The 25,489-nt window shown below is 40.8% G+C and overlaps 4 protein-coding genes across 10 annotated transcripts in view; 2 read left to right on the top strand and 2 right to left on the bottom strand.

The window, feature by feature from the left end:
- The window catches only part of PITPNM3 (PITPNM family member 3), a 29,767-nt gene extending 26,016 nt beyond the window's left edge, over positions 1-3,751 (top strand). Inside the window, exons 18-21 of one of the 2 annotated variants that reach the window (XM_083874933.1) lie at positions 180-308; positions 693-969; positions 2,385-2,537; positions 3,637-3,751. In XM_083874933.1, coding sequence (XP_083731059.1) covers positions 180-308; positions 693-969; positions 2,385-2,440 — 462 coding nt within the window. In that variant the 3' untranslated portion in view covers positions 2,441-2,537; positions 3,637-3,751. The remainder of the gene's footprint in view (positions 1-179; positions 309-692; positions 970-2,384; positions 2,538-3,636) is intronic. The other variant, XM_083874934.1, reaches the window with a different exon arrangement.
- PIMREG (PICALM interacting mitotic regulator) lies at positions 280-13,664 on the bottom strand. 3 transcript variants are annotated; one of them, XM_083874943.1, is made up of 6 exons: positions 13,557-13,664; positions 11,951-12,270; positions 10,812-11,143; positions 10,000-10,095; positions 7,787-7,905; positions 280-340 (listed from the first exon to the last, which is right to left on the bottom strand). In XM_083874943.1, exons 2-6 carry the CDS (start codon positions 12,239-12,241, stop codon positions 327-329), a joined length of 852 nt encoding a protein of 283 aa, XP_083731069.1. In that variant the 5' UTR covers positions 12,242-12,270; positions 13,557-13,664; the 3' UTR covers positions 280-326. The 3 variants fall into 3 exon arrangements, with proteins under 3 accessions (XP_083731069.1, XP_083731068.1, XP_083731070.1); XM_083874942.1 differs by lacking the exon at positions 13,557-13,664 and adding an exon at positions 13,194-13,275; XM_083874944.1 differs by lacking the exons at positions 280-340; positions 13,557-13,664 and adding an exon at positions 13,194-13,275 and having other exon boundaries at positions 7,739-7,905.
- FBXO39 (F-box protein 39) lies at positions 3,800-23,771 on the top strand. Of its 4 annotated transcripts, none has more exons than XM_083874940.1 (4): positions 3,800-3,886; positions 15,196-16,409; positions 17,201-17,377; positions 23,691-23,771. In XM_083874940.1, exons 2-4 carry the CDS (start codon positions 15,396-15,398, stop codon positions 23,718-23,720), a joined length of 1,221 nt encoding a protein of 406 aa, XP_083731066.1. In that variant the 5' UTR covers positions 3,800-3,886; positions 15,196-15,395; the 3' UTR covers positions 23,721-23,771. The 4 variants fall into 4 exon arrangements, with proteins under 4 accessions (XP_083731066.1, XP_083731063.1, XP_083731065.1 ...); XM_083874937.1 differs by lacking the exon at positions 23,691-23,771 and adding an exon at positions 18,419-18,719; XM_083874939.1 differs by lacking the exons at positions 3,800-3,886; positions 23,691-23,771 and adding exons at positions 13,461-13,560; positions 18,419-18,719.
- TEKT1 (tektin 1) lies at positions 19,282-23,819 on the bottom strand (the record flags this gene model as incomplete). Its single annotated transcript, XM_083874941.1, has 7 exons — positions 19,282-19,645; positions 19,930-20,126; positions 20,743-20,965; positions 22,179-22,322; positions 22,760-22,888; positions 23,086-23,251; positions 23,630-23,819. 7 exons carry the CDS (start codon positions 23,817-23,819, stop codon positions 19,486-19,488), a joined length of 1,209 nt encoding a protein of 402 aa, XP_083731067.1. The 3' UTR covers positions 19,282-19,485.
- Positions 23,820-25,489: the final 1,670 nt, after the last annotated feature.

The raw sequence follows: 25,489 nt of genomic DNA, 5'->3' as shown, positions 1-25,489 counted from the left end.
CCTATGTGCGTAGCTGTAGTTCTTGCTCACGTGAAGACAGACAGTTTAGCTTTCTGTGGTTTACAGATTGAAAATGTTAACAGTGAACTCCTATGCTGCTTTATTGCAAATCAAGCACCAGCCTTGTAGATGCATGGTGTTCAATAGTGCGTTCACTTTGGAAGTAATGTTTGTTTCAGTGCCACATCAAAATCTGTGCCGCATATGGTTCCATGAAGGATATTTCTGTGTACAGTGTCTTGGCTCTGTCGCCATCCCAGATCTACATAGTTGGACGATCCACAAAGAAATACCAGGCACAGTGCCAAGTAAGTAACTCTTGCTATTCAATCAGGAAGTCCTGGGGAAGAGAAGAAAATGCATGCAAGTGAATGCATGTGCAAACTCACACATACACAAAGCAGCAACAGTATTTCAAAGAAAGGCAGTTTTGGTTACAAATGAGGCATTTTCTGGAAGGCTGAATTGTAAAGAGAAAGAAGTGGCTGTAAGTTGTATCTACAAGCGCATGCATTGCATATTTTTGAATGACAAAATGGAATGCGTGACTTGAAAAAAAAGTGAGGAGAGAGGAGTATAGTATTCTGTAGGTGTCTAACTGGGACGCCAGTGATCGAAACTTAATTCCTCATAGCATTCATAGGTCAAGGCACCAATAATTTGTCACTCCCTTTCTTTCCTTCCTATTTCAGTTCCTCAGTGAAGGTTATGCAGCCCACTTGGCCTCGCTGGAGTTCAGTCTCCATTCACGACCCAAAAAGAACAACTCTCGGATGATCTTGAGAAAAGGCAGCTTTGGCCTCCACTCGCAGCCTGAGTTTTTGCGCAAGAGAAACCACCTCCGCAGGACTATGTCTGTGCAGCAACCTGACCCGCCCTCTTTGAACCCCAAGCCAGAGCGTGCTCAGAGCCAGCCTGAATCAGACAAAGATCACGACAGGCATTTGCCTTCCATTGCTTGGGTTCGAGGTGGAGTTCACAAATTTGAATCTATTCCCTAGGAGGATTGGGAATGTAGTTCTTGGGTGCACCCCATTAAACTTGTTAGGCATGCCTCAAAGATAGTATTTAGGCAGCTCCAAACTAAGAGAAGTAGACAGGAATTTGTACCTTGGAGTCTTCCCTGTTCTGAAATCTGCCTTCTTACACCAAGTGGGACACTCCCAGTCTCTTCCTCTTATCATGTTTATTGGGGAAGTTTAAAACAATCTAAAACTATCACGTTTATCATAATAGAAACAGGTTATTTTTTGGAACAGATATAACATGTGCAATAAGAGGAAAAGATACTGATTTTACTTGGATGGATTGTGGTATCAGCTTATCAGCTGCACCCAAAACAGTTATAAAGGGTAGGTCCTGTAGGTTACAGAAAAGAATTACACTTTAAACATTAAGTAGTCATGTCTGTTTCCACTTTTCAGTAAAAGCGATAAAGGGAAGCAGCAGTGGGAGCTACTATAACAGGTGGTTAGGACTTGTACAAGATGTCTTCTGGGTGCCTTAAACCCAAGGTTTCCTTTCAGCTTATGCTGTTGGTCAACAGACTCCAACATGGGCACTCATGTTTGTGTGAGGTGCTGGACAAATAAATGAAAGAACTTCACAAACAAAAACTTCATGTTAAAAATAAATGTGTCTGCCAGTTTGAACACAGTGTTGTTGTAAACAAAGTAGTGTGCAACTGTACAAAGATCACATTGTTTGTGGAACTTGGTGACTGTGCAAAAATGTGTGGACTACTCCAAAGAAGGTGGCTCTGATGATCTCAGTCCGAGAGTCAAATCCTGAGAGGGCAAGTTAAAAAGAACTGTTTTACTAAGGGATCTGCAAACTTCAGAGCAATTATTTTTAAAATTATTCTAACTAGAATCTTTACACTAGAGGGAAAAAAAAGTAATTAAGTAAATTGATCAATTGTTTACCTTCTCATGCTTCACAGCAACTGCTGTAATTAAGACAATCTGTAGCATCCAGACTTAAGAGTATTTGAGCTTCAAAGAGTGGACATGCAAAAATACCGGTGCCAAATAGACATTTTTATACTGATTTAAATTTCTCTCAGATCTCTTAATGGAACTTACTAGAGGTAAAATGTGTGACATTTTCCCTAAGTAGTAATATTTCTAAAGCATTATAGTTACTTCAGCATAGTGGCAGTTTGCAGATTCTTCATCCAGACACTTCCATGGAAATTCTTCAAGCAAACTTTAGTGACTAAACTGACGCATGTTTTAAAACCTGCAATGCAGTTACAATTGCACATAAAAAACCCTTTTTTTTTTTTTTTTTTTTTAGAGTTAAAAACATATTATTGACACTGAGAAAGCTTGAAGTCAAAAGGACATTCCTTTATCAGGTTTGTTGTTTGTTTTTCATTTCAGGGAATTGGGGTGGAGACGGTGTTGTGCCTCTTCATCCCCCTTTCAGGTTTTGCTAGACCAGAAAGAGTTTCACCAAGTTGGTTAATGATTTCGAAAATTAACATGTGAAACAAGAAATGCAATGGAAAACTGTTAAGACAGTGCGGAAGTAAAGTAAGTCTATACTCCCTGTTAATGCTGAAGTTTCAAGTGGGCTTTTGGAAGGGCATAGGAGTGTAGCTTTTGCCTTAAGAGGCAGCAAAATAACTTATAAGTGGAGATCTTTGATTAATAGTTTCAGGCATTACTTGGTAAGATTGTCAGTTACCTATTTCAAACTTCCTGAAATATCTCTGGCACAGTTGTTTTTTTCTTTCCTAAGGCTTCCTTTCAGGGAAGGGGTAATATTTGCTGAAGATTAAGGAAAGATGTAAAAAGTTTGGTAACAAACACTCTTTGGGAGCAGATAAATACATTACAAGGGGCTAGAGTTTTGTGGTCTGTTGCTACAAAAGCTAAATGAAAGATCATTTGCAAACTACGCTGAAACAGTCTTTTCTAGTAGTATCATAGTTCTTGAACCCATGAAATTGGAAGAATTATTCCATGTTCTGTCTCAGCCCACTGTATGTATTAATTCTAATCACATAGTCCATTTCTTCTCTGCTTTGGACTAGGAAGAGGAACTTACTAGGAAAATTTTAAGTTTGCTGAGGGGTCTAAAATAGTGACTGATCAAAAAGTTCTTTTTAAGCATTGGGTATTGTGTAGCGTGTCTCCTGACTGTAATCGCTATTCCTGTTCAAAGCTACTGTTGCTTTAGCCATCTACCTCTATCCCCCAAGAGACTTGAAAACCTATTTTTTTTGTTTTAAATTGCTGTAGTAGAAAGGTCTACTTCCTTTCAAAAGAGGGATCTGTGTGTAATTCTGTGACCGTATTGAAGGAAATAGTGTCTTGAGTACAAGGTTAGAAAAATCATCTAGGTTATAAAGGGCTGTCTTTTACTCTTGGAGACAATAATGTCATTTTACAGGGTTCCATGTCATGAAGACTCTGATTTTGTGTATTTCTATTAATATCTGGGTCACCTTTACAGTAGTCACTATGCTGGCTTCCCTTAAGAATATTAGGAGCTAATAGCAGTATAACGTGTGTGTGTGCGTGTGTGTGTGTGTGTATGTATGATTTAGTGTGGTAACTATTTCAAAGTTTCTACACATGGTATTAAAATCAAGCTGAAAATATTCTCCCTAACTTTGTTTTCATACAGTTTATGAGAGCTTATATGGCATTTGCATAACTCCAGCACTGCTCATTGCTCATGGCTAAAATGGTTTATCACGTGATCACATACTTCAGCTGTGTACTTTGGCAGAACAGTTCTACAGGCATTTTAGTTACACACTTTGTCTACATGAAACTGCATCCAGTTATTCACGGGCATTAAGCTTGCTATTGGATTTAAGTTCTACTTGTGTTGTCGTGGAAGATCAGTTCCCTAGGCAAGCCATTCACTGAGGGTAAGTTTGATTCTACAGTCATTTTATTCCTGATTGCAAGTCCTCATTGGTGCAGTTTCTTTGCAGTCAGCACTTAAATAATACAGACTATGAAAGTGTTTTAGCATACATGGAAGCAAAAGGGACAGAGAAGTCAGGTAGGTGTACCCACAGAACATATATTAGACTCATCAGTTGTTTCAGCACCATGAGTTGTTTAGTGCCTCCAGTGTGTAACAGAAAAGCACATGCTTTTAATATGCTGAATGGAAGAAGCATAAATGAAATTATAAAATGCAAAATTGTTTGTCCAGTGGGTACTGTGGCTACAGTACAAGTAAGCCACAGTTGGAAGCATTTACTTCTTTGTCACGTTGATATGGATCCATTTTAAATTACTGTAAAAAATGGCTGTGATTAATAGCAGTGGTAGAGTTCTTTGAGATATTGTGAAAACACACCTTCACAACTGTGGTGTTTTGGTTTTGTCTGTGTGTATGTTTGTATAGCTACTGGAAGACACTTAAGTTTTGGTTCTGCTTTCACAGCAAAATTGTAACCAATATACATTTTAAAAAAAGAACAAAACCAACTCAAACACAGCAACAGTGGCTGTCTGTTCAGTTTTGTTGTCTAGGTAGGTTTGGAACAAGATATCATTGTATAGATTGCGGAATTGAATAGTGATATTAATCCAAATCTGCTTATTTTGAGTAACATTTTTGTTTGCATACACTAGTGCTCTTGGAATAGATTCTTGCTTGACCAAAGTATTCCTGTTTAGTTTTGTGGCATGGTTTGTATCTATTCAGCATAAAATTCTGTTAGGTGTAAAAATGACAAAGTACTGGTAATCCTTATTCATTGGGGTTCATGAGAGCTGTCATTTTTATTTGTTTATATTAAACTGGTCTTAATTTATACAGATTACTTCACTTTTTCCTCTAGCACCTAGGGAAGTCACTTCCAAACAGCTAAAACTTTCACTGGTTATGTAGAAGTGGAACTGTCAGTAAACTAGAGGAAAAAAATTACAAACCCTGGTCTATGCAGGACAATGACTTTTATCCAGAAGCCCCACTATTTTGTTTGCTATTGCTAGTGAACAAATTGTCCTGTTTATACATTGCAGTCTTTCTTTAGCCAGGACACAACTAATGTGTGCATTTAACAAATGCTCAATACTTAGATCTATAGTATGATTATGTCCTTCATGGAATAAATTTAGAAAGGGGAAAAAAAAAATCCCTTATTTCTATACGGTTTTGTTTTAAATTTGCTAAAAGCATTTTTTATAAGCATTTAAAATAATACCTGAAACCAGTAGGTATTTTTACATTTTAAAATTTGTAGGTCCAACAGTTGTTACTGAACAAGTAGGATTTTCCCCAGGTTTTTTTTTTCCCTGTTGCCATCTAGGATGCAGAAAGGTGAGTACATCATCATAGGACTAGATGGTTGGAGCACAGGTTATCTTTTGGTAAACTCATTGGCTTGATAATGGAGAGATGAGGATTATGCACCACAATTTCATAGTTTTTCTGATTAGAGATTGACATGTGGCATCTGAACTCAAGATCTCTGCATTGAATTGTTCATGTCAGGCATGCAGGGCACGTTCATCCTCATCTAGAGCTGGTACAGGATAGAATTCCTATAAACACAAAACTTTCCAGCCTACCTTATCAGCTTCTGTAAGAGTAATGTGATTTCTCATGGTCTGTGTTCAGTGCTTAAGCAGAAATTGTGGGTTTGTCAGGGTAATTAAGGCTTCCATGATGTTTATTTACTCAAGGTAACTTTACTTTGCTACAGATGAGCCTAAATTCAGAACCCCCGTAAAAATGGAAGTAATAACACACTTTTCTGGATTAAAAGATCTGTTTTTCAGAAATAAGGGCTGGAATAGCTAGAATCCTGTGCCCTGGACTCTGGAATTTAAGTCATATATTGGCTCTTTCATTGATTTTAGGTCAAGCCCAACAGAAAGGGATTCATACAGTTTACCCTCTACTTGTATTAATCTCAGTGAGCTATCCTTGAAACTGAATGTAATTTTGGGGGGTTAGGGAGGATAAATTTGACAGTTCATTTGTCATTTGTAGGGGTGTATAGAACTTAGGCAGGGAAAAGAGGCAAGTTTACTGTGATATGCTGGGAGATGGTGTATACTAGAGATTGCAACGCTGAAACATGATTTATGGATAGCAAGTTTGAAAGGTAGGGTTATTCCTGGATGACTGGTGTACAGCCCAGAATGACAGTCCTCTCACAGAACCCCAAGTCTTAATGCATAATTTGTTTTTCTATTTGTGGGGGAAAAAAGGGGCAGTCCCCTTACAACTGAATTCACACAAGGAAACTTGAAATTATAGGTGTTCTTTCAGTCTATAGTTTTATTAAGTGCATACTTTTAACTATTGTCAGTGAGAAGGTTCTATCTGGTGACAAATGTTTATATTTCTTATGGCTGCCTTGTAAAGATTCAAAAATGTACAATAATGAATTTCTTAATATGAAATAAGGAGTAAGATTTCTACAACTGCTATAGATTTTGATGTGAGCTGGTTTTTAAAATCTTAAAACAGATTAGCCACTTAAATAAAACCTTCCTTGCCTTTAAACAAAGTGTCACTGATTTCTTTAACCAGTAATTTGATAAATATTGGATCATGATTGTACCCGTCGGAGTAGCTGGTGGAAACATTATAAATAGAGGTTGTTTGATCTGTCTGAAATAATACTTAGATTGGAGGTCAACTTTTCAAAATCTCCAACCCTCCTTCCTTTTCAAAATAGAAGAAGGCATTGCACTAATCAGACAACATTTTTGTGAAAGCTTTATAGAAGTAGTTTCAGGACATGCAAAGAATAACTTGGAGATACTGTACTTTACTACCCTTTAGAAAAGTTGTTAAAAAACTCTAAAAACCAGCCCACAAACCACAGACAAACACTACATCAAGAAATAACATAAGCTAAAATTCTCAGTCATCTGAAAGTCTAGAAGTCTTCAGGCTGGAAGGGTTGCTTTCATGTTTCCAGGCCTCATTAACTGTTTCAATGTTTTAAAATGGTTTTGTTTCACAAGAAAAAAGAAGAAAAATTGTACATAAATCATAATTGAATGCTTCTCATATTTATACCTGATACCATTAAAATTTTCATAACACTGGAACTACTAGGTCATATGCACATCTTAAAAGTTATCAAGATGAGCAAAGTTTCCCAAATCAGTCTTTTGTTGGAAGGTTCATTTTAGAGTGAACATAATCAGAGAAGCCTGCACAAAGCTTACCATGGAAAACAGCCCTGCTGTTGAATTGTAAAATCTTGAGAAATCTTTGCTTTAGTTTGTTATACTAAACTTTGTTACACTGAATGACCTACCAAAAAGGGCTTGTCAAATGAATGTTTTTTTTGAGTAAGTAGAAGCAAGATACAGTTATCAAATGCTAACTATACATACTTATATATATAAGTGTTATATTTAAATATATATATACTTATGTATATAATGCTTTGCAGTCAGCACTTAAATAATAATGGAAAATAGTGTTAAATGTCACAGCCGCTGGGTACCAGTTTAAACATTACTCTTACATAGGATTACCCTTCATAAATCTGTCATAAGCCCTTGCTTTGGTCATTCCTACTGGCCAGTTCAGCATCAGTGTTTCTAAGTACTTACTGCCTCACGAAAGTCACTTTCAAGAGGGTTCCCTCATCTCAGCAGAAGATGATACACTGTGGTTGGTACCATTTTGCTTTTCTCTTTACTTGAAAAGCAAAAACAAGGGAAGTCCTGAGCTGCTTAAGTGTATAGAGTTCAACCTTTCAGGTGCTATACAGACCGCTCCTTTGTATGTCCTCATAAAATTGGAAACAAACAAATAGTTACAGCCATCTCTGTCTAGGTACCAAGTGCTTGATGGAGTTTCTTTGCTTGCCTTCTGATAGCTTGAGACGGCTTCAGGGATCGACGTACAGATTGTGAGTTTTGTGCCATTAGATAGTAGTAGTTTGATATTGCTAGTTGCCTGCAGAAAAACAACAGGACTACCATTAGCAGCATGAAGTCAGTAGAGCTAATCAACTGGTTGTCACAAATTGCTGGAAAACAGGTGGATGAAAGGTAGAGGTATAGTACACTTTCACTGTGTAACTGTTCTAAACACTATCAAGAAAATATTTTACCTTCAGTGAACATAAATGGCAGTACACAAATTAAGTACTGCAATATTTTAACAATCAATAGGAGCATTTCTTGTGATATAATCTAATGCATTAAAATGCAAAGTACTGGAACAATACATAGAGTTGAAAACAATCCTTTGAGATCAAGGTTTGCTTCATCATGATGAAAAAAATGAAAAGTGAGCACTAACATTAAAACTCATGGCAGTTGGATACCAGAACAGAAAGTCTCATGCAAGACTAAAGGGACCTCCAAAAAAGTTAATTTCACAGTTATTCCAGTAGGCAACTAGGAAGTAACAGAACACATTGTATGCATCTACACATGCAAGAGTATGGCCAAATTGTGGAAGCAGTACAGATCACTGCTGAAAGCATCAGTCCAGCATTTGAAACTGCTCTCATTTTTCTTGAGGAGTTCGAGCAAAGTGTCTTGCACCTATCTTTGTTGCTGAAATAGGACGTAGTATTCAGGATGTACCTTTCCCTTTAACAAAAAGAACACTTCCAACATAATGGGTGAAGATATTTATGTCACATCCATTTGGGTACAACTGCTGTGTTGAAAAATGCCACCAATGCAGTTATGAGCTGCTGTTAGTTGTGATAGCATGGACTCAACTGCTATGAAAATTTGAGGGATGGAAAAGAAAGGCTGTAAAATCAAGATGGCTCAGGGTAATGGTTGGTTCTCTCATGCTTTGTGATCATTAGTAACCAGTGAGAACTGGAGTGACAAAAACATTAGTACCAGTCATTTTTTGGTCTGGGTGAGAAAAGCTGATGTTTGCATAGGAGCTTCATTGTGAACCCACAAGGACTCACCAATCCACAATTTAGACATGAAGTTATACAACTGCACAAGGCCTGCTGTAGCAGAGATGGCCACAGTGAATATCACTCTGTGATTCTACATAATACTGCCTTAAAGCAGCACGAGATAATAACCCTTTTTCTAAACAGCAGGTTTTCTCCCCACAGATGCATGCAGGCATAGGTAAGGTAAGCAAACAACTACTTTACCTGGTTGCTACTATCTTCAGTTACGAATGAGAGAAACTGTCATATCACTAGCAGATGGGAGAATATTAGGAGTGAGATTTAATGATACGATAGATAAAATCACGATTTGGATAAAATTGGATATGAGAAAATTAACTTGATACAAGCTTTAACCTATTGTTATCTACACATGGTCCCATTGGTACAAATTTTTGCAGTTATCTGGGATGTTAAGCTCTTACCTCTTTGTAGGTAAATACTTGATGCTAAATTCTCTCTAGAGAATTTGAGGTGCTTGACATTTAGTTATTGAATGCTTGACATTAAGTGTTCTAAGAGAGGAAGAAGTTTAGGGAATCACCCTGTGACAAGATTTCTGACCTTTAATTTTTACTTTCTTAATATGTCTAATTCAGAATGACAGGACCTTCACAAATACAACAGCCTACCACTTTGTGGATTAACAAAGGTATTTTATAAGAGGCTTTTTCATCTGGGTAGTGGACTGTTAACATAGCACTAGCTAATAAAAGAATTTTTTTAAAAATGTGCAGACATGAGTGACTGTGCCAGTACACTGGAATTTTCCCACCTCCTCCCCCAGCCTGGATTGGCACTTCTTTTAGACAAGAGTCAGGGAGGGACTGTTCTCACACAAGGTCAAAGATAGGCTCTTTCTGCTAAAAATCTGACTTCCACAGCAAGGAAGCTGAAGATAAGGAAAGCATTTGACAGGTTTTAGAAGCTGCAAATCCAACTGCAGATTTAATCTTCCCAGCTGTCTTGAAGAAAAAACGGATATCCTACATTACATGTGAAAAAGTTCTGCAACTGTTCCTCATCCTGAGTTACAGGGACTACTTAGCCTGCAATTGGCTATGTTCAGATTGCAGGTAACCTGGGCCAGAAGTTGAGGGACACTCAGCAGTATTTACCTCTCCTCTTTCACAATGGCATCACTGAGTGCTTGGGAGATACGCTTCAATTGGCAAATCCCTGAGGAGACCAGTTCCAACTCACGCTCAAACTCTCTGCAAACAGAATGGTCAGTGCTAAAGATGAAACAGGACAGGCTGACTAGGCGACACTACTCAAGCCTCCATCCCTGCAGTACCACTCTGGTTACTTCTAGGCTTTACCCAGAGAAATTTAGGGCAGTGGCAGTTATGCTTTTAATTCCATTGGCCTCCATTCATCCTTCAAACAGCTATTTTCCAACTCAGACACAGGATTCAGATTGACAAGGCTTAGATTCAACTTCTAGCTTTAACCTTTCTTGTGATTTTGACCAAAAGAAAAACCCATGTGTACATTATCCAGTATTTCCCTAGCTCACAGCCCTTGATCTCATTTGCGTTTGTTCTTTGAGGCAGGAATCTCTTTACGTTCTATAAGGAACTCAGCATAAGCAGAGCTATTCCTGGTATTTTTACAATACAAATAGCAGCTTCGGAAAAGGTGCAGTTAAGTCAGAGCGAGATACATACAGAGCATTTTCATTTACCCAAAAGGCACCAGAAAATAACTCAGATATCTCTAGGAAAAAATTACTTTTTGTGTTTGAGCTTTATGCAGAGCTCAGTCCCTGTCTATACAGGGAGCTGGAACTACTTTCTCAGCTATTCAAGCAGCACACACCTTCAGGGGAATAGGACAGAAAACTTCATACCTGGCCTTTCACTTTACCAGATACTCTAGTCAGAGTAATAATAATTAAAAAAAAAAAATACAGAAGAATGTAACTTACATGTTTCTGCTGGAAGGAGCAGGTGATGAATAAGGGCTCTTCAGTGCTGCTGCTCTTCTGGATCTCCGGAGAGAGACAGCATTCTTACCAAGCCAGGATGAGAAATCCCTCCATTCTTGATGTTCTGACACCCTTGTTGGTCCAAGCAAGGCCCTTCTGCCAGACCTTGGAGTGCCTTTGGAACTGGCTGCTGGAGTAACATTCTTATAGCAAGGTGTTTGAGGCGTAGCGCTTCTTTTTTTGGTAGAACTAGTCACACAGCTTCTGCTGATGGATTCAGCTGGAAAGGTCACCATTGAGTGTACTGGGTTTTGGCAAGACTTCTGTAATTTCTGAAAGAAGCATTAGACATGTTAGGCTAAATGAACTCAATTAGCCTTGAGTTTAGAACCAGGAAGACTAGGAATATTTGGGCTGAATTCCTAGCTACCATTCTCATATCAGGTTTCAACTAACATGAATGCAGCTCAACCTCTGTATTCATTTGCACTGTAGGAGTCACTTGCTCCCCTAACCCTTGGCACTCATCAAGGACTTCAGAGCAGGCACTGGAACAAAACTCCTGCTGCTCTAATGCTGGAAAAAGTCAGGCTCCCCAAATCCATACTCATGCATTTAAAAATCAGAGCTCTCCAAGAAAGGGAAATCCAAGCTTGAATCTGCTACCCTGGTACCTTGTAGCAGGTTTTGTGAGTCTAAATTTAGGTTAACTATAATGCAGAACATGCTAGTAAATAGTATGGGTACAAGAGAATAAATAAAAGAAAAAAATCCAAAGTGCTACACACTTCTCAGTAACAATTCTTTGCAAGCAATCGCAATCTCAACTTCCTCTGTGTGCAGGCTCTTCTGCCATATATGATTAAATACAGTAGGGGAAAAACTCTTATTTCATAATAAGACAAAATGTCTTCACCTTCCTCTATGTTCTACCAGATCCATAATTTGCCTGTCTATACTTTAGGAAAAGATATAAAATATTTTAAAAGTTAGTAGCTATGAGACAACTACTAAGTTGTGCAAGTGTGTGGGAGTGGAGTGTCTGGAATACAGCACTCAGTACAGAATTCAGAATTCTTAATACTGGAGTTGAAGCAAAAACTAGACTCTATCTATGTTCCACTGCAAAAGCAAAATACCTGTGACACCGTTCCAAAAGCGTATTTTGCTGTTCTTTTAATAGTCTGAAGAGTTTGGCACCTCTGTCTTGGTTCCAGACTTTCCCTAGTTGGGGTTTTATGAAAATTCAGCTCTACTCGCTTTAACGGTACCCGTTTCCTTAAAGACATGCGAATGGTATTGAGAGAACTCAGAGAGGCCCTTGTCTTGAATTTGTCAGGCACAGGGCTCTCATTCTCACTGAGGTCGGCCAGGAGCTGGTGTTTCCGCCAAGCCACTGTTGCTTTGACATTTTGGAGCACAGATGCCATCTTGTTCCAGTTCTCGGTCAACTGTATTTCTAAAACAATCAAAATGAGAGGAAAGCTTAGACAGAACAAGGTACAAAGAAGAGTAAAAAAAGAGAAATGGAATTTTTACACAATATATTTGGTTACACTTGCCTGAAAGAAGAAAACCAGAGCTGAGCAGACTTTTTCTTGGAATCTCAGAAGAGAACAGGGTTGATTTCTACAGCTATTTAGGTTTGTGCAAGTCCACAAAGAAGCCTGGTACTGCAATTCCACTGCAAGACTCTAGTTTGACGGCAGAATGCTCTATGAGTTGATATTTTTGTTTGTACCTCAGATTAAGATCTGATATCCCAAATTTTTGCCTTCTTTAATCAAAACAACCTTCTACTGCAAGACAAGTTTACACTTGCAGCAACTTAGAGTTGTTATCGTCTCCTGCCGTACTTGTCAGCTGAAACAGATAGGATTATTACTAGCAGAAGACTTTGGTGGGAAGAGCTAAAACGCCATCTATCTATCTATTTACAACTGACAATTTAAACATATGTACATGTATACTTTCAGTTCTTGATTTTCACATGCCAGCAAATACGATTCAGGTGAAATGACCCAAGAGAGGCGCTGCTGTCCTGCGGTTACAGTGGTGTGTTATCGAACGGGTACTGCACTGCACAGCACAGCACGGCGCTGTTTCTCCTGGGGCTCCCTCGGCCGGGCCCCCGCACACCTCCAGGCCTCGCCGGAAGGACCCCGCCCCGCTCTGCTGGCACTGGCCGTGCTCCCCGCCGACAGCCGCGGCACACGAGCCGTGCGGCCCCATCGGGATAACGGGACACCGGGCAGGCCCAGCCGGGGCCGTTATTGCGCCCACCAGGACAGTAGAAAAAAGAGCGAAAAGCGCCGCCAAGGCCGGAGGAAAGGTGCTCGGGAAAAGCGGCCCGCTGTGGCAGCTGCTCGGGGCAGTACTCACCCAGTGCGCCGGACGGGGACGGGGACGGGGACGGGACCGGGATCAGGATCAGGATCAGGACGGAGCCGCCGCCACCCGCAGCGGCTGCTCTGGGCGCCGCCACCGCGTTTGAACGGCGCACCGCCCCCCCGAGCCCCCGGATTGGCCGCGCCGCCCCCCCGAGCCCCCGGATTGGCCGCGCCGCCGCCGCCCGCCACAATTGGCTGGGCCCCGCGCACGCGCGGCGGCCGTTACGCGGCTGAGGGGAGTGGGCCGGGCCCGGCCGCACAAGCTGCCCCGCCCGCGGGCCCGGCGCCTCGGCGGATCCCGGCCACAGAGCCGCGCCAGGTGGCGCAGTAAAAGGATTCAGGCTTGGTTGCTCACTTGGGTATGCAAGCCACAGCTCCTGTTAATTCTGGTAATTATCGGTCAAAGTCTGACAAGGTGTTTGTTTGTTTGCTTTTACTCCACGGACTTCTGCAGCTCTTGCTGGAGGAGACCGCTGACTGCTGGTTATGTGAGGGACCGTAAACCATCCGGGATGCCCTCTGAAGCGAGTCGGGCAGCAAAGAGGGCCAAGGGTGAACGACGTATGTGTTCAGCGGTGGGGGATTTTGTTTTGATTTGTTTTTGTTGTTGTTGTTTGGTTGGTTTTTTTGCTTTGTTGGGTTTTTTGTTTGTTTGTTTTACCTGAGTGGCAAACAAGACATGCAAAGCATTCATTTATCTTTCAATTACTTCTGCCTGAAAAAAAATTGCTCGAGAAAGAATTGTAGCAGCATCCATTTTTTCCCAAGGATTTGTTTTCCCCCCCACCAAGTTAAACTCAGAGCTGGCACCTAAAACGCCTCCTTAGCTCAGACTTGGCTTGTAGTGATGGTGAAGTCACCCCAGTAACACTGCAGGATACCTCTTGAATCTCAGTGCCGGCTTATAAACAAACATGCTTTTTACAAATTCATAAGAGCTCTGGTTTTAAAAAGTTCTACGTGATGGCATTTGCACCCCTTTGTATTCACACACTAAGAGTGATGAGTGTAGTGTAATAAACATCCTTTATTAACAGCTGTGTTCCTGTGTATTGCAGCCCTATATCCTGTTCTGCTTTCCTCTGTCCCTTGGCTTCAGGGCTTCCAGGTAGCTGAAGTGTTAGACCTCTTCCCCTGTGTCCTCCCCACCCTCAATCTCTATAGCAAAAGTTTCAGGTTCTTCTCATTAGCTAACTGTAGCTTCAGCCACCATATTTTAAGACTTGGCTTAGATTTTAGTACCCTTAAGAAGAGCTCGAAATGAGTAATAGTTCTGCAAAACAAAGAGCTCTTCTTGGGGGTACTAAAAACAAGAGAGAGATTTGTGTGGTAATCAGACCACTTGTTCAGTTTCTAAGGGTTGTCTTGAGAGCTGAGGATGTGGATTGGCACTTCAAACGACAAGAGTGGGCAGAGGAATCCCTAAGAATAGAAACAATAGTAACTGAAAAGAGTATGTGTACAGGCAGAGAGACTCCGTGTGCTGTAAGAACTGTAGGCCAAAAGACCAACAGCAGACTGAAGCTTAAATGTGCTATCGGCCTGTTCTTTCACGCCTTTTTATAAAATTAGAGAAGAAATACCTGAGCCTTTGTAGTTGTAAACAGACTCTCGGGGATCAGCATGTTTTCTTTTTCTTCTTATGGTACACTTCTTGTTTCCATCCATTTCAACTTTTTTATCCAGCCTTTATCTAAGGCAGGGTACTAATTGTCATGGAATGGTACCCCAGAAGGCTTTGAAAAGTTATTAGTGCTTATTTTGCACTGATGGCCCTGTTCAAACGTATACAGCCCAAAGAACTGAGTACTTTTAAACATTAGGCATCAGGCCACAAACCGTGCTCAATTAATTGCAGCTGATGCTAATCAAGGGTTTCATAGAGGGCAGTTGATACCATTTCACTGTTTAGTGAGACTGAAGGCCAAAAAGTTATCTGTCCTGTGCTTGTACTGTGATTGTTCTACACTCTTTATTTTTTTCTTTTGATTTAGGTAAGACTATAGTTTAAACTCAAGAGCTTGTTTGACTCTGACAGCTGGAGTACAGAGGCGAAGGGTTGTTGTTTTTGATTGTGAAGAAGCAAGCTTTCATCCATTTCTTTAGAAGCCTATTATGTTGGGATTGGCAAGAAATCTACCCACAGCTTTCTGCATGTTGGTTTGACTCAAGACCCAGAAGAGAAGCCCTCTCAATGGAAGATGACCGTGAACTCGAGCAAAGCTCCTGGGCCTACCTACCTGATGTCTGTCTGAGTCATGTCTTCCACTGGTTAGATGACAGGGACAGATCTCGGGCTGCCTTGGTCTGTAAGAAATGGAGTTGCACCATGCACTCTGGGTCTCTCTGGAGATGCAGAACCATCACTTTCTATGGCCAACCATCAAGGGGACGCACACTGGAGTTTCAAAGTGCACTGTGGTATACCAAGAAATTTGGCAAGTATTTGAAGCACCTTGAGATCAAGTTATCAAATCCTTACAATACTCCCTTTATAAAAAAATTTCAAGTGATTATGAGAGGTCTTCTTTCACACCTGGGCAAGTGTAATAGTCACCTAGAATCCCTGAGCATCAAGTACCTAGAATTAGACTGCTTGATCTGGAAAAATGTGGTTAGGGCTCAGTTTATCAAGAATTTAGCTGCCTTCCTGAAAAGAATGAGCAATCGACTTGATTATCTTAACTTAAAAGGAGCAAGAATAACTTTGGAAGAAGGCTGTGAGCTTCTGAATTCTCTGAGCAGCTTGACAAATAGAAGCTTTATTTCTGAAATCAATATTGAGGATTTCTTCAGTCTCCACCTTTCTGTCTACAGCAGTGCCTTGTTCCACCAAACTATGTCTAAGTTCCACAGGCTGACCATCCTGACTTTCAATTATAACTGCATCTCTGATGAACTGCTGGACATCCTGCGGGAGCACAGCTCTCATTCCCTGTGCACCTTGAATATCAAGTGTCATATCCATGATCCTCATGGGCAGGCGGTCTCAGGAATGTCGTGGGCAAACTTGGCCAAGAGAGCCCCAAAACTGAATGTGAACTTCTTCTTTGAAAGAGTCATGAAGCACGATCACCTAGCTAGGATCCTGCTAGTGGAGATCCCAGTTAGGAGCATCAGCCTACGGAGCTGTTATTTCAGTGACCCAGACTGGACAATGAGACCTACCCTCACCAACCTTCTCCCAGCTTACTGGCATGGTCTGCAGGTAAGGGAAACAATGGGACATCCTACTGCAGTATCACAAAGCTAAACAAAGTAATCACGTAGGCTTTCTGCATAACAGCAGTCAGCAACAGAAGTTCCTGACTGCTTCAGTTTTGCATTCAGAGGGCAGTTTTCGTAAGTGAGTCATTTCAGTGTTTTACCCATAGGTTAGTTTATGAAATTATCCTTGTCCAGTTATAACCCACCACAATGCTATCGGGCTGCTCTATTTTGGCAATGCACAAATGGCCTACTGCACGTCTAAATTTACTAATGCCCATGTCAAAGCACTTCAGTGTCACAAGGGATGTGTCACCAAAAGTTTGCAACAGCTGACCCACATAAGTGAGCATGGGCTCTTTGCATGCCAGAGGGAAACACTTGGCCTTACACCTGATGGTTGTTGACAGCTTTCTGTAAGTCCTGTTCCATTGCAGAGTTTCCAATAAATACCAGATATCTGTACAGCTTTCTAGAAACCATCATAGGCTCTAGTCTTCTCTCTGGGATAATTTTCATTATGTCAGATAAAGATCATGGTATGACTATGGGTGCAGCATTTTCTAATAAATGTACAAGGAAGGGATCACCCCATCTTAACAAGAGAGTGATTGACTGTAGCACATACACTGTTGTCATAATGCAAAACAGATGCTCAGCTAATGTCAAGGTACAAAATTGATCTGCTGACACTCACTTTTGTTGGTTAACTTGGAAAACTATTTGTCGAATTCTAGTTACTGCACGCAGCATCTGTTTAGTAGTACTAACAGTGTTCTTTTTTTTTTCCAGAAATTAACACTTGAATTGAACAATGACCATGAGTTGCTGGACAACGAGCTGCTACAGCTTATCTTATCATGCAAGAGGTTGTTATTTCTGAAAGTCTGGGCATTTCTAAGTGTCAGCTTTATGGAGAGGCTGCTACAAAACCGTGCAGAAAGGAAATGCATTTTGACTACCATAAAGGTAAGACTTTGTGCTTCAAAACTCCCATTCCCATTCTTGCTTCCATACTCAAAGGTCCCCATGCCCAGGCAAAGGTCACTTACAGAAATGTTAATATAATTATCTTCCCTATGTTATGCCTTAGTACTAAAGAGGTTGGGAACCACTCACAGAAATGGGGCTTTCCAAATCTACTTAGCCACATACAGATACTATAGAAGTTTATTTTGAAGTCCTGAAAATTCCAGAAGCTCTTCCTAGACTGGCATTCCCTCTGTCACCTCTAGTTCAAGCCATCTCACACTTCTAGGGTTTCTCAGTCACCTCTCAGGCTCAGTGCTTATGTCTATGCTTAAACCAAAGAAGGTGGACTGAATCCCATTAAACTGCAAAAAAGATAAACACATCACACCCTTCAGGGGTCCTGTGTTGAGCTGGGGCCAGGCCACAACTGTAGCTGGTGTAAACCATGCTGACATGCTACTCTGTGTGCTACAATCTCAATTCAGTAGGTCCTCACAGATCTCTGCAGACCCCAGGGATGCATCAGTTCTGGGGGTAAAAAGAACCTTGCTCTTCCTGCCTGAGTCAGCACAGGCAGACAGCTGGGACAACCACGAAACCACAGCTTAATATTTGAAGAGTAAATTTACTTCCCTTCCTTTGCTCACCGAGGCATCCCCAAAGCAGCCCTGGGCAGACACACGAGTCAAGATGCAGGCGTAAGCTCAGTCCATGCCACAAGGCCATTGGCTATGTTCATACTGGGTTATCAAGGGCTATTCCCATCTGCAAGATCACCTGAGTGATTTACAATCCTTCTTGCTAGTGTTTCACTATCCAACCCATTTCTCCCAACACCTCCCAAAAATTCTTTGGCAGGAGATGATGTTTTCAGTCAGTTGGGAGTGGGAAGAGAGGAAAGCCTCAAAATTCTACTCAAATTCAAGGAGTTTTACTTCTCTACATTCCTTATTAGTCACAGATGCTTCTTGTTGCCATGAGCCGTAATGAGTTGAGCTCCCTATATCTGAGAGAAATGACTGCTGTTTGTGCATACAGGTCAGGATTTATACAGCCCAAGACAACAGCACTGAGGAGGAGCGGCTGTTGGCTGACATTTACAGGAAATTCAAATACCTGATTGACTCAGAACTCAATTATTTTGTCATCACTTACCCAATGGTGTAAACTACAGGAAGAGAAAAACACCCAGGGACGTCTGCATTAATGGATTCTTTGGAGGGCTTTAGTAAGGGATTTGAATTTTGACAGCAGCACCTCTGAAAGGGAGTTATCATTCCAGCAAGAGAGAGGCAAGGGACAATTTTAAACTCCACACATTAAAATGCTGCACTTCGGAACTGGACTCTTTTGTCTCTAGCATTATTTATTCTTGCCCTTGCTTTGTTTTTCCTTGCCAGAACCAAAGGAAGCAGTGATCCCTTTTTCATCCTTACAGGCATCTCTGATAAAAATAAGACCCTCCTCTTTTTTCAGCACTTCTCATTGTAGAGCTTTGAACACTGTACAGTTGAAGCCCGTCACATTGTTTCCATTTTACAGCTAGGGAAACTGAGACATGGGGTGAAGAAGTGATTTTCCCAAAGTCAGTCTTGGCTTGATCTTGATTCAGATGCAGGCAGATGTGCTATCTAGTGTATCAGTTAGATAAGTTAGGTCCTGTTCTGTTAAGCTGGCCATACCATCTAGTTCTTAGCAGCAGATGCTAAGATAAAAACAAAACATAGCATGGGCAGTCCTGAGAAACATCCCTCCCACTTGCCCAGCTTTCCAATAAGTGATTTATGAGGACACTCCTGCTCTAGCTTCCACACAGTTGCCTTTTGACACCTTTCAATGGCAAAAAAAATCCCTGGTTCCACATGAGAGAAACATGTAAGAAGGGGCATTTCTTATTATTCTGGAATTTTATTGCCAAGTGGAAGATTTCATCAAATGTTTTTGAGCATAGATAGCTGTGAAACAGATACCTGTAAGTACTAGGTCTGTTTTAATTGCCTCTCACAAGTAGACAGCATTGAGCCAAGGCAATAAATTTGGAAATTTGTCAATAAAATTTCAGCAGGAGCTGGTTCTTTGGAGCACAGTCTCCCAGTATTATGACTTCAGTAATTGTTTATGCAAACAGACTCTCTCATTTGCATGCACAGCACGTCATCAATGTACAGTGTATTCTCCTTGACCTTGATCTCTTCCTCCAAGGAAAGCTGTCGGTGGCTCAGAGCTTTCAGCTCTGTCTGAGCCTGTGCCAATGCATCCTTTAATCTAATAGGGAAAATAGAGTCAGGCATTAGCTGAAAACACATGGAGAGTTGTTTTTTTTTTTCTCATAAGAGTTAGGAATTCTGAGCAAAAAAAGAAAGATGGAAAGGGATTCATAGACTCAATATCCATTGTCTTCCCTTAAAGTCTATCCATTAACTTCCCTTAAGAGAAAAGCAATTCCCAATGTTTCAGGGAGAGTAGCTGGGACCCATTGCCATGCTAACCCATTAAATTAACCCAGCAATCTATACCACAGATTTTCCTCTTGCATCATTTCCACTTGCCTTTGAATATTTTTGGTAATCTCTTGAACTTCACTCATCAGGCTGCTGTGCACTGTGTCAAAGCACAGTTCCACATTGGGGCGATGGTTTCTCGCTTCCAAGCGGGTTTGAGCCACTTTTACAGGTCCTTCCTTATCAGCAATTGCTTTCTTTAAGGCTGCAATGTTCTTCTCCTGCGCAGCAATCTCATCCATCACCTTAACAAATCCAACAACAAGATTCTGCACACTGCAGCCTCTTGCAGTGTGTGAAATTATCACCATCTTTAATAGTTGTAGCAATCACGGTATCGCTCACTATGTTGTTATTTCATCCAACAATATTTTGCAAAGCTTAGCCAGGAGTATGACTCCTTCATTGGAAAGCAGATGATACTGTTCTGGGTGAACCCAGAAACTTATGCTCAGCAATTATTTTTTAATATTAATGCTCAGTTTTCATGTGTCAAATTTTGAGCACATTGACCCTACTTTTATCAATTATCAGGCTCATATCACAATCCTGAAAAAGCTATAGGAGCCCCATGCAAGTAAAAATCACAAGGAAAGTCCTGACTTTACCGATGGCTACAGCAACACTTAGATTGAATGAGTGACTCCAGAAATTCATCTCGGTGGTGGTGCACACAGAGCTGAGAAAAACAATCTAAGATTACTTTTATGGAGGAGGGAGAAGGGAACAAAAAGGAAAACGTGGCAGATCTGTGCAACCCACTGGACTGGGAAAACCGATAGATAACCCAAACCCAGTGTTTCCACTTTTTCACTGACTGTGTCCTATGACTTACTGTGGAGTCCCTTGTGCACAACTTACCATTGCAAGAAGCGTCTCTAGTTTGTGCTTGGCATCCTTGACTTCCTTCACCCTATTTCTAAAAGCAGTATTCACCATCTCACATTGCCTGCGCATGTCATCTGCTGTCTGTGAGAGGATGCCATCAATAACTGCCTTCAGTGCCAAAGAATTGTTTCGCTGCTTGTCAGCCTTTTCAACATTTATGTTTGAGAAATCTATCCAGTCCTCAGGGCTAACAAAACTGAAAGAGATTCAAAATAAAAGGTCACCAACAGACAGCAGGAGGCCCTCTATGACTTCATAAATCTGTAATTATGCCACAAAATCAAGAACAAAGTAGTACTTTTAACTGCATGTCCCAGTAAGTGCCACCAGTCCTGGGAGTTCTACATATACAAAAGAAAGACTGTCGCAGTCATTTTGTAATGAAGTAGATGAGTCAGATGAAAACAAATTCACTAGTCACAGAGCAACTTTACTATAACTTTCTTTTCCACTGGTGAAGAATTGAGTTATCGTGGGGGTAAACGCACATAATAACCAATATTTCTTAGAACATCTTCCGTTAATAAAGCTTAATATTACTATTAATAGCAGGTAGCTATTTACACAGCATAGTCATTTATTCTCTCACACAGTTCACCTATATGACACTTACAGTACCTGCCTGGGACAAAAGTTGACAAGCCCAAGCCCAGCTGTATCCCCAGAATTAGAGTCATCCTTGTGCAGCTGTGGCTTGCAGGTGCATGTTTGGAAAGTTCCTCAGAGGGTTTCATTCCTTGTTTCATTAAACAGATATATAAAGTTGTAATTGTCATTTGCACCGAGCAGGCAATGACATCTTGTGTGTGGTCTGAGTTACATAACCTGTTGTTGATGCATGCCAGCGTGCTGGCAGCAAGAGCTGTCAGCCTCTTGGTGCTGCAAGTTTGCCAGCCCTTGCATAGCAACAGTGGCCCTCGCACACACTACTTTGTCAGTATAGCTCCTCTATTCAGCCCGTTTTTCTGTGGTAGCTATTCTTCCATTTAAACCTTTCACACTAACTAACCCATGCAGAAGGGGCACATTTGACAGATTAATGTCCGAGTCAGAAACTGACTCTACATCTCGTGTGTCCCAGTCCAGCATTCTCCCCACTGGGACACCCTGGGAGAGGAAAGAAGCTAAGATCCGTAAATCTATTTTGTGTTTAAGCAATATGTGTAATTCTTCCTTAGCTAACTATGAGCTTCAAAAATGTTTTAAAGCAGTTCACTGGGAGCATAATTATTGTGGCTTATTTCATAGACATATTATACAGATACAAAAGTAATGGACAGAAGTACAAGAAACAATCAGATGGCAAAAAGATAAAGTCTGTTTTACACAAAACTAATCTTGCTATCACTGGCACAGCCCATATTATCTGTATATATAATTATCATGTGATGAACTAAAGAAGCACTTACTTTCCTTCTAGCTTCATTGCATTATCAGAATATATAATGTGAGGAGTGTCATTTGTCAAGCTAGCACAGTAATCATCAATCGTCAAAGCTGTGAATTTGTCCTTCAGATCCATTTCCAGGTTGTATTTTGCTGAACGGTTTTGTCTAGGAGAAGAAACAACCAAACTCTAAGACAAAGTGTAGGCACACACAGGTGCCCTTAATATGCATCCATACGTGCACTAAGTAATTCAAATGCTGTTGCAGAAATCTTCATGTATGAACTCCTAGTTGTCGAGCCACAAAATCTACAGTATGAAGCTGCCTTTCTATAAATTGATGGTACAATTGTCATTGAAATTAAAGGCACAGGACTGTATCATGAGAAGGCCAAGGATCAAGTGCAAGTACTTTGTATTCTACATGCAGAACCTCTCACCATTACTGATTGAGTGGTATGAATTAGGACTGACCTCCTGCTCCTATTTAGCACTGAAGATAACTTAAGACCTGTGCTCAGCCTGACCCTACAGCTTCTCAGTATTATGGCTGTCTTAATTTTTGTCTAATTAGTGTTCTATTTTTGCTCTTTGCCTCTGCACCTGATTTGCTCATTTGTTTGTTCCAGTGTACGTCCAAGTAAAGCAATAATCGCCTGGAAGACTTCGGCTTCCTTTGCCAGCTCCTGTTCCACTTCATCATGTACCAAGTCAATCCCAACTCGCCTCTGCCTGCATGAAAAAAGGAAAAACTCTCAGCCACATTGTTCAAATGCCTGCATCTACCAGAAGATGATAAAGTTCTGCTTTCCCCAATGTTTTAACACTTAAAACAGACTGCAAAGAGAGATGGGCCTTCGTTTGCAGTCTTTTTTCTTATTTGTTAAAGGTTCATTATCTAGATTTCTTTCCTCTCCTTGAATGCTCACCTGTACAGGAGACACTTTTGGGCAACGACAAATTGTTCTTTGCAGCCCTCCAAAGCTCTCTCCAGCCTCTTCTTGAAAGTCAACAGTGACTCTGTCTCATGAATAATTTGTTCCAGCTTGTTATCTAATTCTTGCTTCCAGAATTTTATTTCTTCACGTCTCTGTTCTGTAGAATCCAAAATAACAAACATGTATTAATATGGGCCCATTTTATGAGTCAGAGGACTGTATGTAGCTCAGATCTCAGGTATGGCTAAAAATAGACTTATTCTATTGTAGAGTGCCTATACTTGCTGTGGGCTCTTTGGAAACAAGTTTAGCAACCCTGTGTCAGGAGGTTTGGTTAAAATAGCTTTTTGTGTGTTTTGTTATAAAAATACAGTCTGCCTCAAAGTATTTTATAAGGTATTTTTGATTTTTCCATGACATCAACAAGCATGGCATTGACATACACTCCTATTCATTATCAACTAATTTGCTAAGTCCGTCTTGAACGTATAGCTCAAATAGCAAATCTTGACCCTTGTAGAGGATGTGGGATTACCTAATTTCTTGTTGACATCACTTTGGGTTTTTTGAGTTGTCTTTTCTATTTCATCCACCAGCCTCCAACTCTCAGCTATCATGCATTCTGACCTGGATTTCTGGGACTCTGTAGTGGCACGCTGCATCCTGTTTGCAGTGTGCCATTCTGAGGGATGAAGTTTAGATGGATCTTGCAACAGTCTGGCCATTGCTATTTGGAACGTTTCTGGATATAATGCAGGACAGTTCTTGGAATGTGGATCCTAAAAAGAGAAATAGCATTGTATTTGGCTGCCAAAGCAAGAAGGTGAGAAGACAGGCCTGTAAAGATGAGAAATATTTTGTTCGTTTTACCTGCAAAATGACACCGATATGAAAAAAATAGATTTCTTGCTCAAAGTTCCACAAGTCTTTGCTGATATGTAGGGAAGAATGCGCTGATGTGTTTGGAGTAGAAGAATGAAGAAACAGAAGAATTTGTGAGTGGAATTTAGGAGAAGAGAAGTGGAACTGACAGGAAAAGATGGACTATGCAAGAGGAAGGAGAAGGGAAAGGAGACCTGTGGAGGAAGATGGAATTACTAAACAAGCAATCACAGAAAACAAGAGAAAAATGAACAAATATAAAAGATGAATAGCCCCACAGAGACTGGAGAAGTAAACACATTTCAAGAATATGGTTGGATAAAATCTAGACTGTAAAAAGAAATGTAATCATAGAATTATTGAGGTTGGAAAAGACCTCTAAGATCATTGAGGCCAACTGTTAAGGCAGCACAGCTGTGTTCACCACTAAACTATATCCTCAAGTGCTAAATCCACATGCCCTTTGAACACATCCAGGGATGAGAATTCCAATGCTTGATCAGGTGGTTTTTTTCTAATGGTGATTAGGAAAAAAAAAACCAAAAAACAAGAAAACCCCACAATCAAAGGAAACCCAAACCAATGAACCAAAACCACAACCACACAACACAACAAAACAAAAAACAAACCCCAAATCGAAACAGGATCTGAAAACCTGAAGTAGAAAATTCAGCAGGCAAATGAGGAAATGGGAAAGTCCAGAAAGGACTAAAATAGAAGAAAGAACAAAGCATACTTGAGGACACTTGTTTAATAGAGGTTGAAATCAATGCCCTGAATTAGTGCAAAGTAGTTTGATTATAAATTTTCCTATTCTTGCAGTATGCTCATCCAGTGTTCCTGAGACAGCTCCTGAGCCCAAATGCACACAGCTGCTCAGCAACACACAGCTCTGCCCACGACCCATTCAGCACAGCTACCCTTAACTTCTCTCTCACACACCTCTCGACTGATCTTGCCCCTCGACTGAAGTGCTCTGAAGTTCAGAGCCTTGGCAAAGTGCCACGTCCTCAGTTCTCCTTCCCTAGGAAGGGTCTTTCAGTCTCAATCTCCTCGGCGGCAGCAGCAGAACAGTGTATTTTTAAATGTGCGACTAAATATTGCAGGAGGTGGCTCGAACTGCACCGAAGGCAAACAAACTGGCTGCTGTGGGAACTACAGTTGCTACCACTGCGAGCAGCCTGGTGCTGTAGGGCCAGGGAGGAGGCATAGCACACACAGGTCATTTCTTGGTTCTTCTTTCCACCCACTTCCTGTTAAGATTTATCTGGGATAAAACCATGTGTTTTCTGGACATTATTTTTTGATAGTTCCCAGACCTGTGGACAGTAATTCTGAATTGATTTGTTGTAGAAATGCATAAAGACCATGCAAGCAAATGAGAGGTTTGTTAAGTATCTAGCTATCTAAAATGTCAGTCATAAAATATCCTTAGTAGTATGCTCCATCTTTGTGTCAACAATATCCTTTCCTGGGAGAAAATATGGTGGGAGCCAAAGCAGATGAAGGAGAT

This window comes from Zosterops lateralis (genome assembly GCF_965231275.1).
Source record: "Zosterops lateralis genome assembly, chromosome: 19".
Lineage (NCBI taxonomy): Eukaryota > Metazoa > Chordata > Aves > Passeriformes > Zosteropidae > Zosterops > Zosterops lateralis.
This window is presented reverse-complemented; position numbering and strand designations above follow the sequence as displayed.

Excerpts from the sequence above, each read along its gene's own strand:
- PIMREG (XM_083874943.1), bottom strand. The coding sequence starts at position 12,241 with ATGGCATCTGTGCTCCAAAATGTCAAAGCAACAGTGGCTTGGCGGAAA. Across the intron at positions 10,096-10,811 it reads GCTCCTTCCAGCAGAAACAT|AGAGTTTGAGCGTGAGTTGG; the intron begins GTAAGTTACATT and ends TTCTGTTTGCAG. Across the intron at positions 7,906-9,999 it reads GCCATTGTGAAAGAGGAGAG|GCAACTAGCAATATCAAACT; the intron begins GTAAATACTGCT and ends GTTTTTCTGCAG.
- FBXO39 (XM_083874937.1), top strand. The coding sequence starts at position 15,396 with ATGGAAGATGACCGTGAACTCGAGCAAAGCTCCTGGGCCTACCTACCT. Across the intron at positions 16,410-17,200 it reads CTTACTGGCATGGTCTGCAG|AAATTAACACTTGAATTGAA; the intron begins GTAAGGGAAACA and ends TTTTTTTTCCAG. Across the intron at positions 17,378-18,418 it reads GCATTTTGACTACCATAAAG|GTCAGGATTTATACAGCCCA; the intron begins GTAAGACTTTGT and ends TTGTGCATACAG.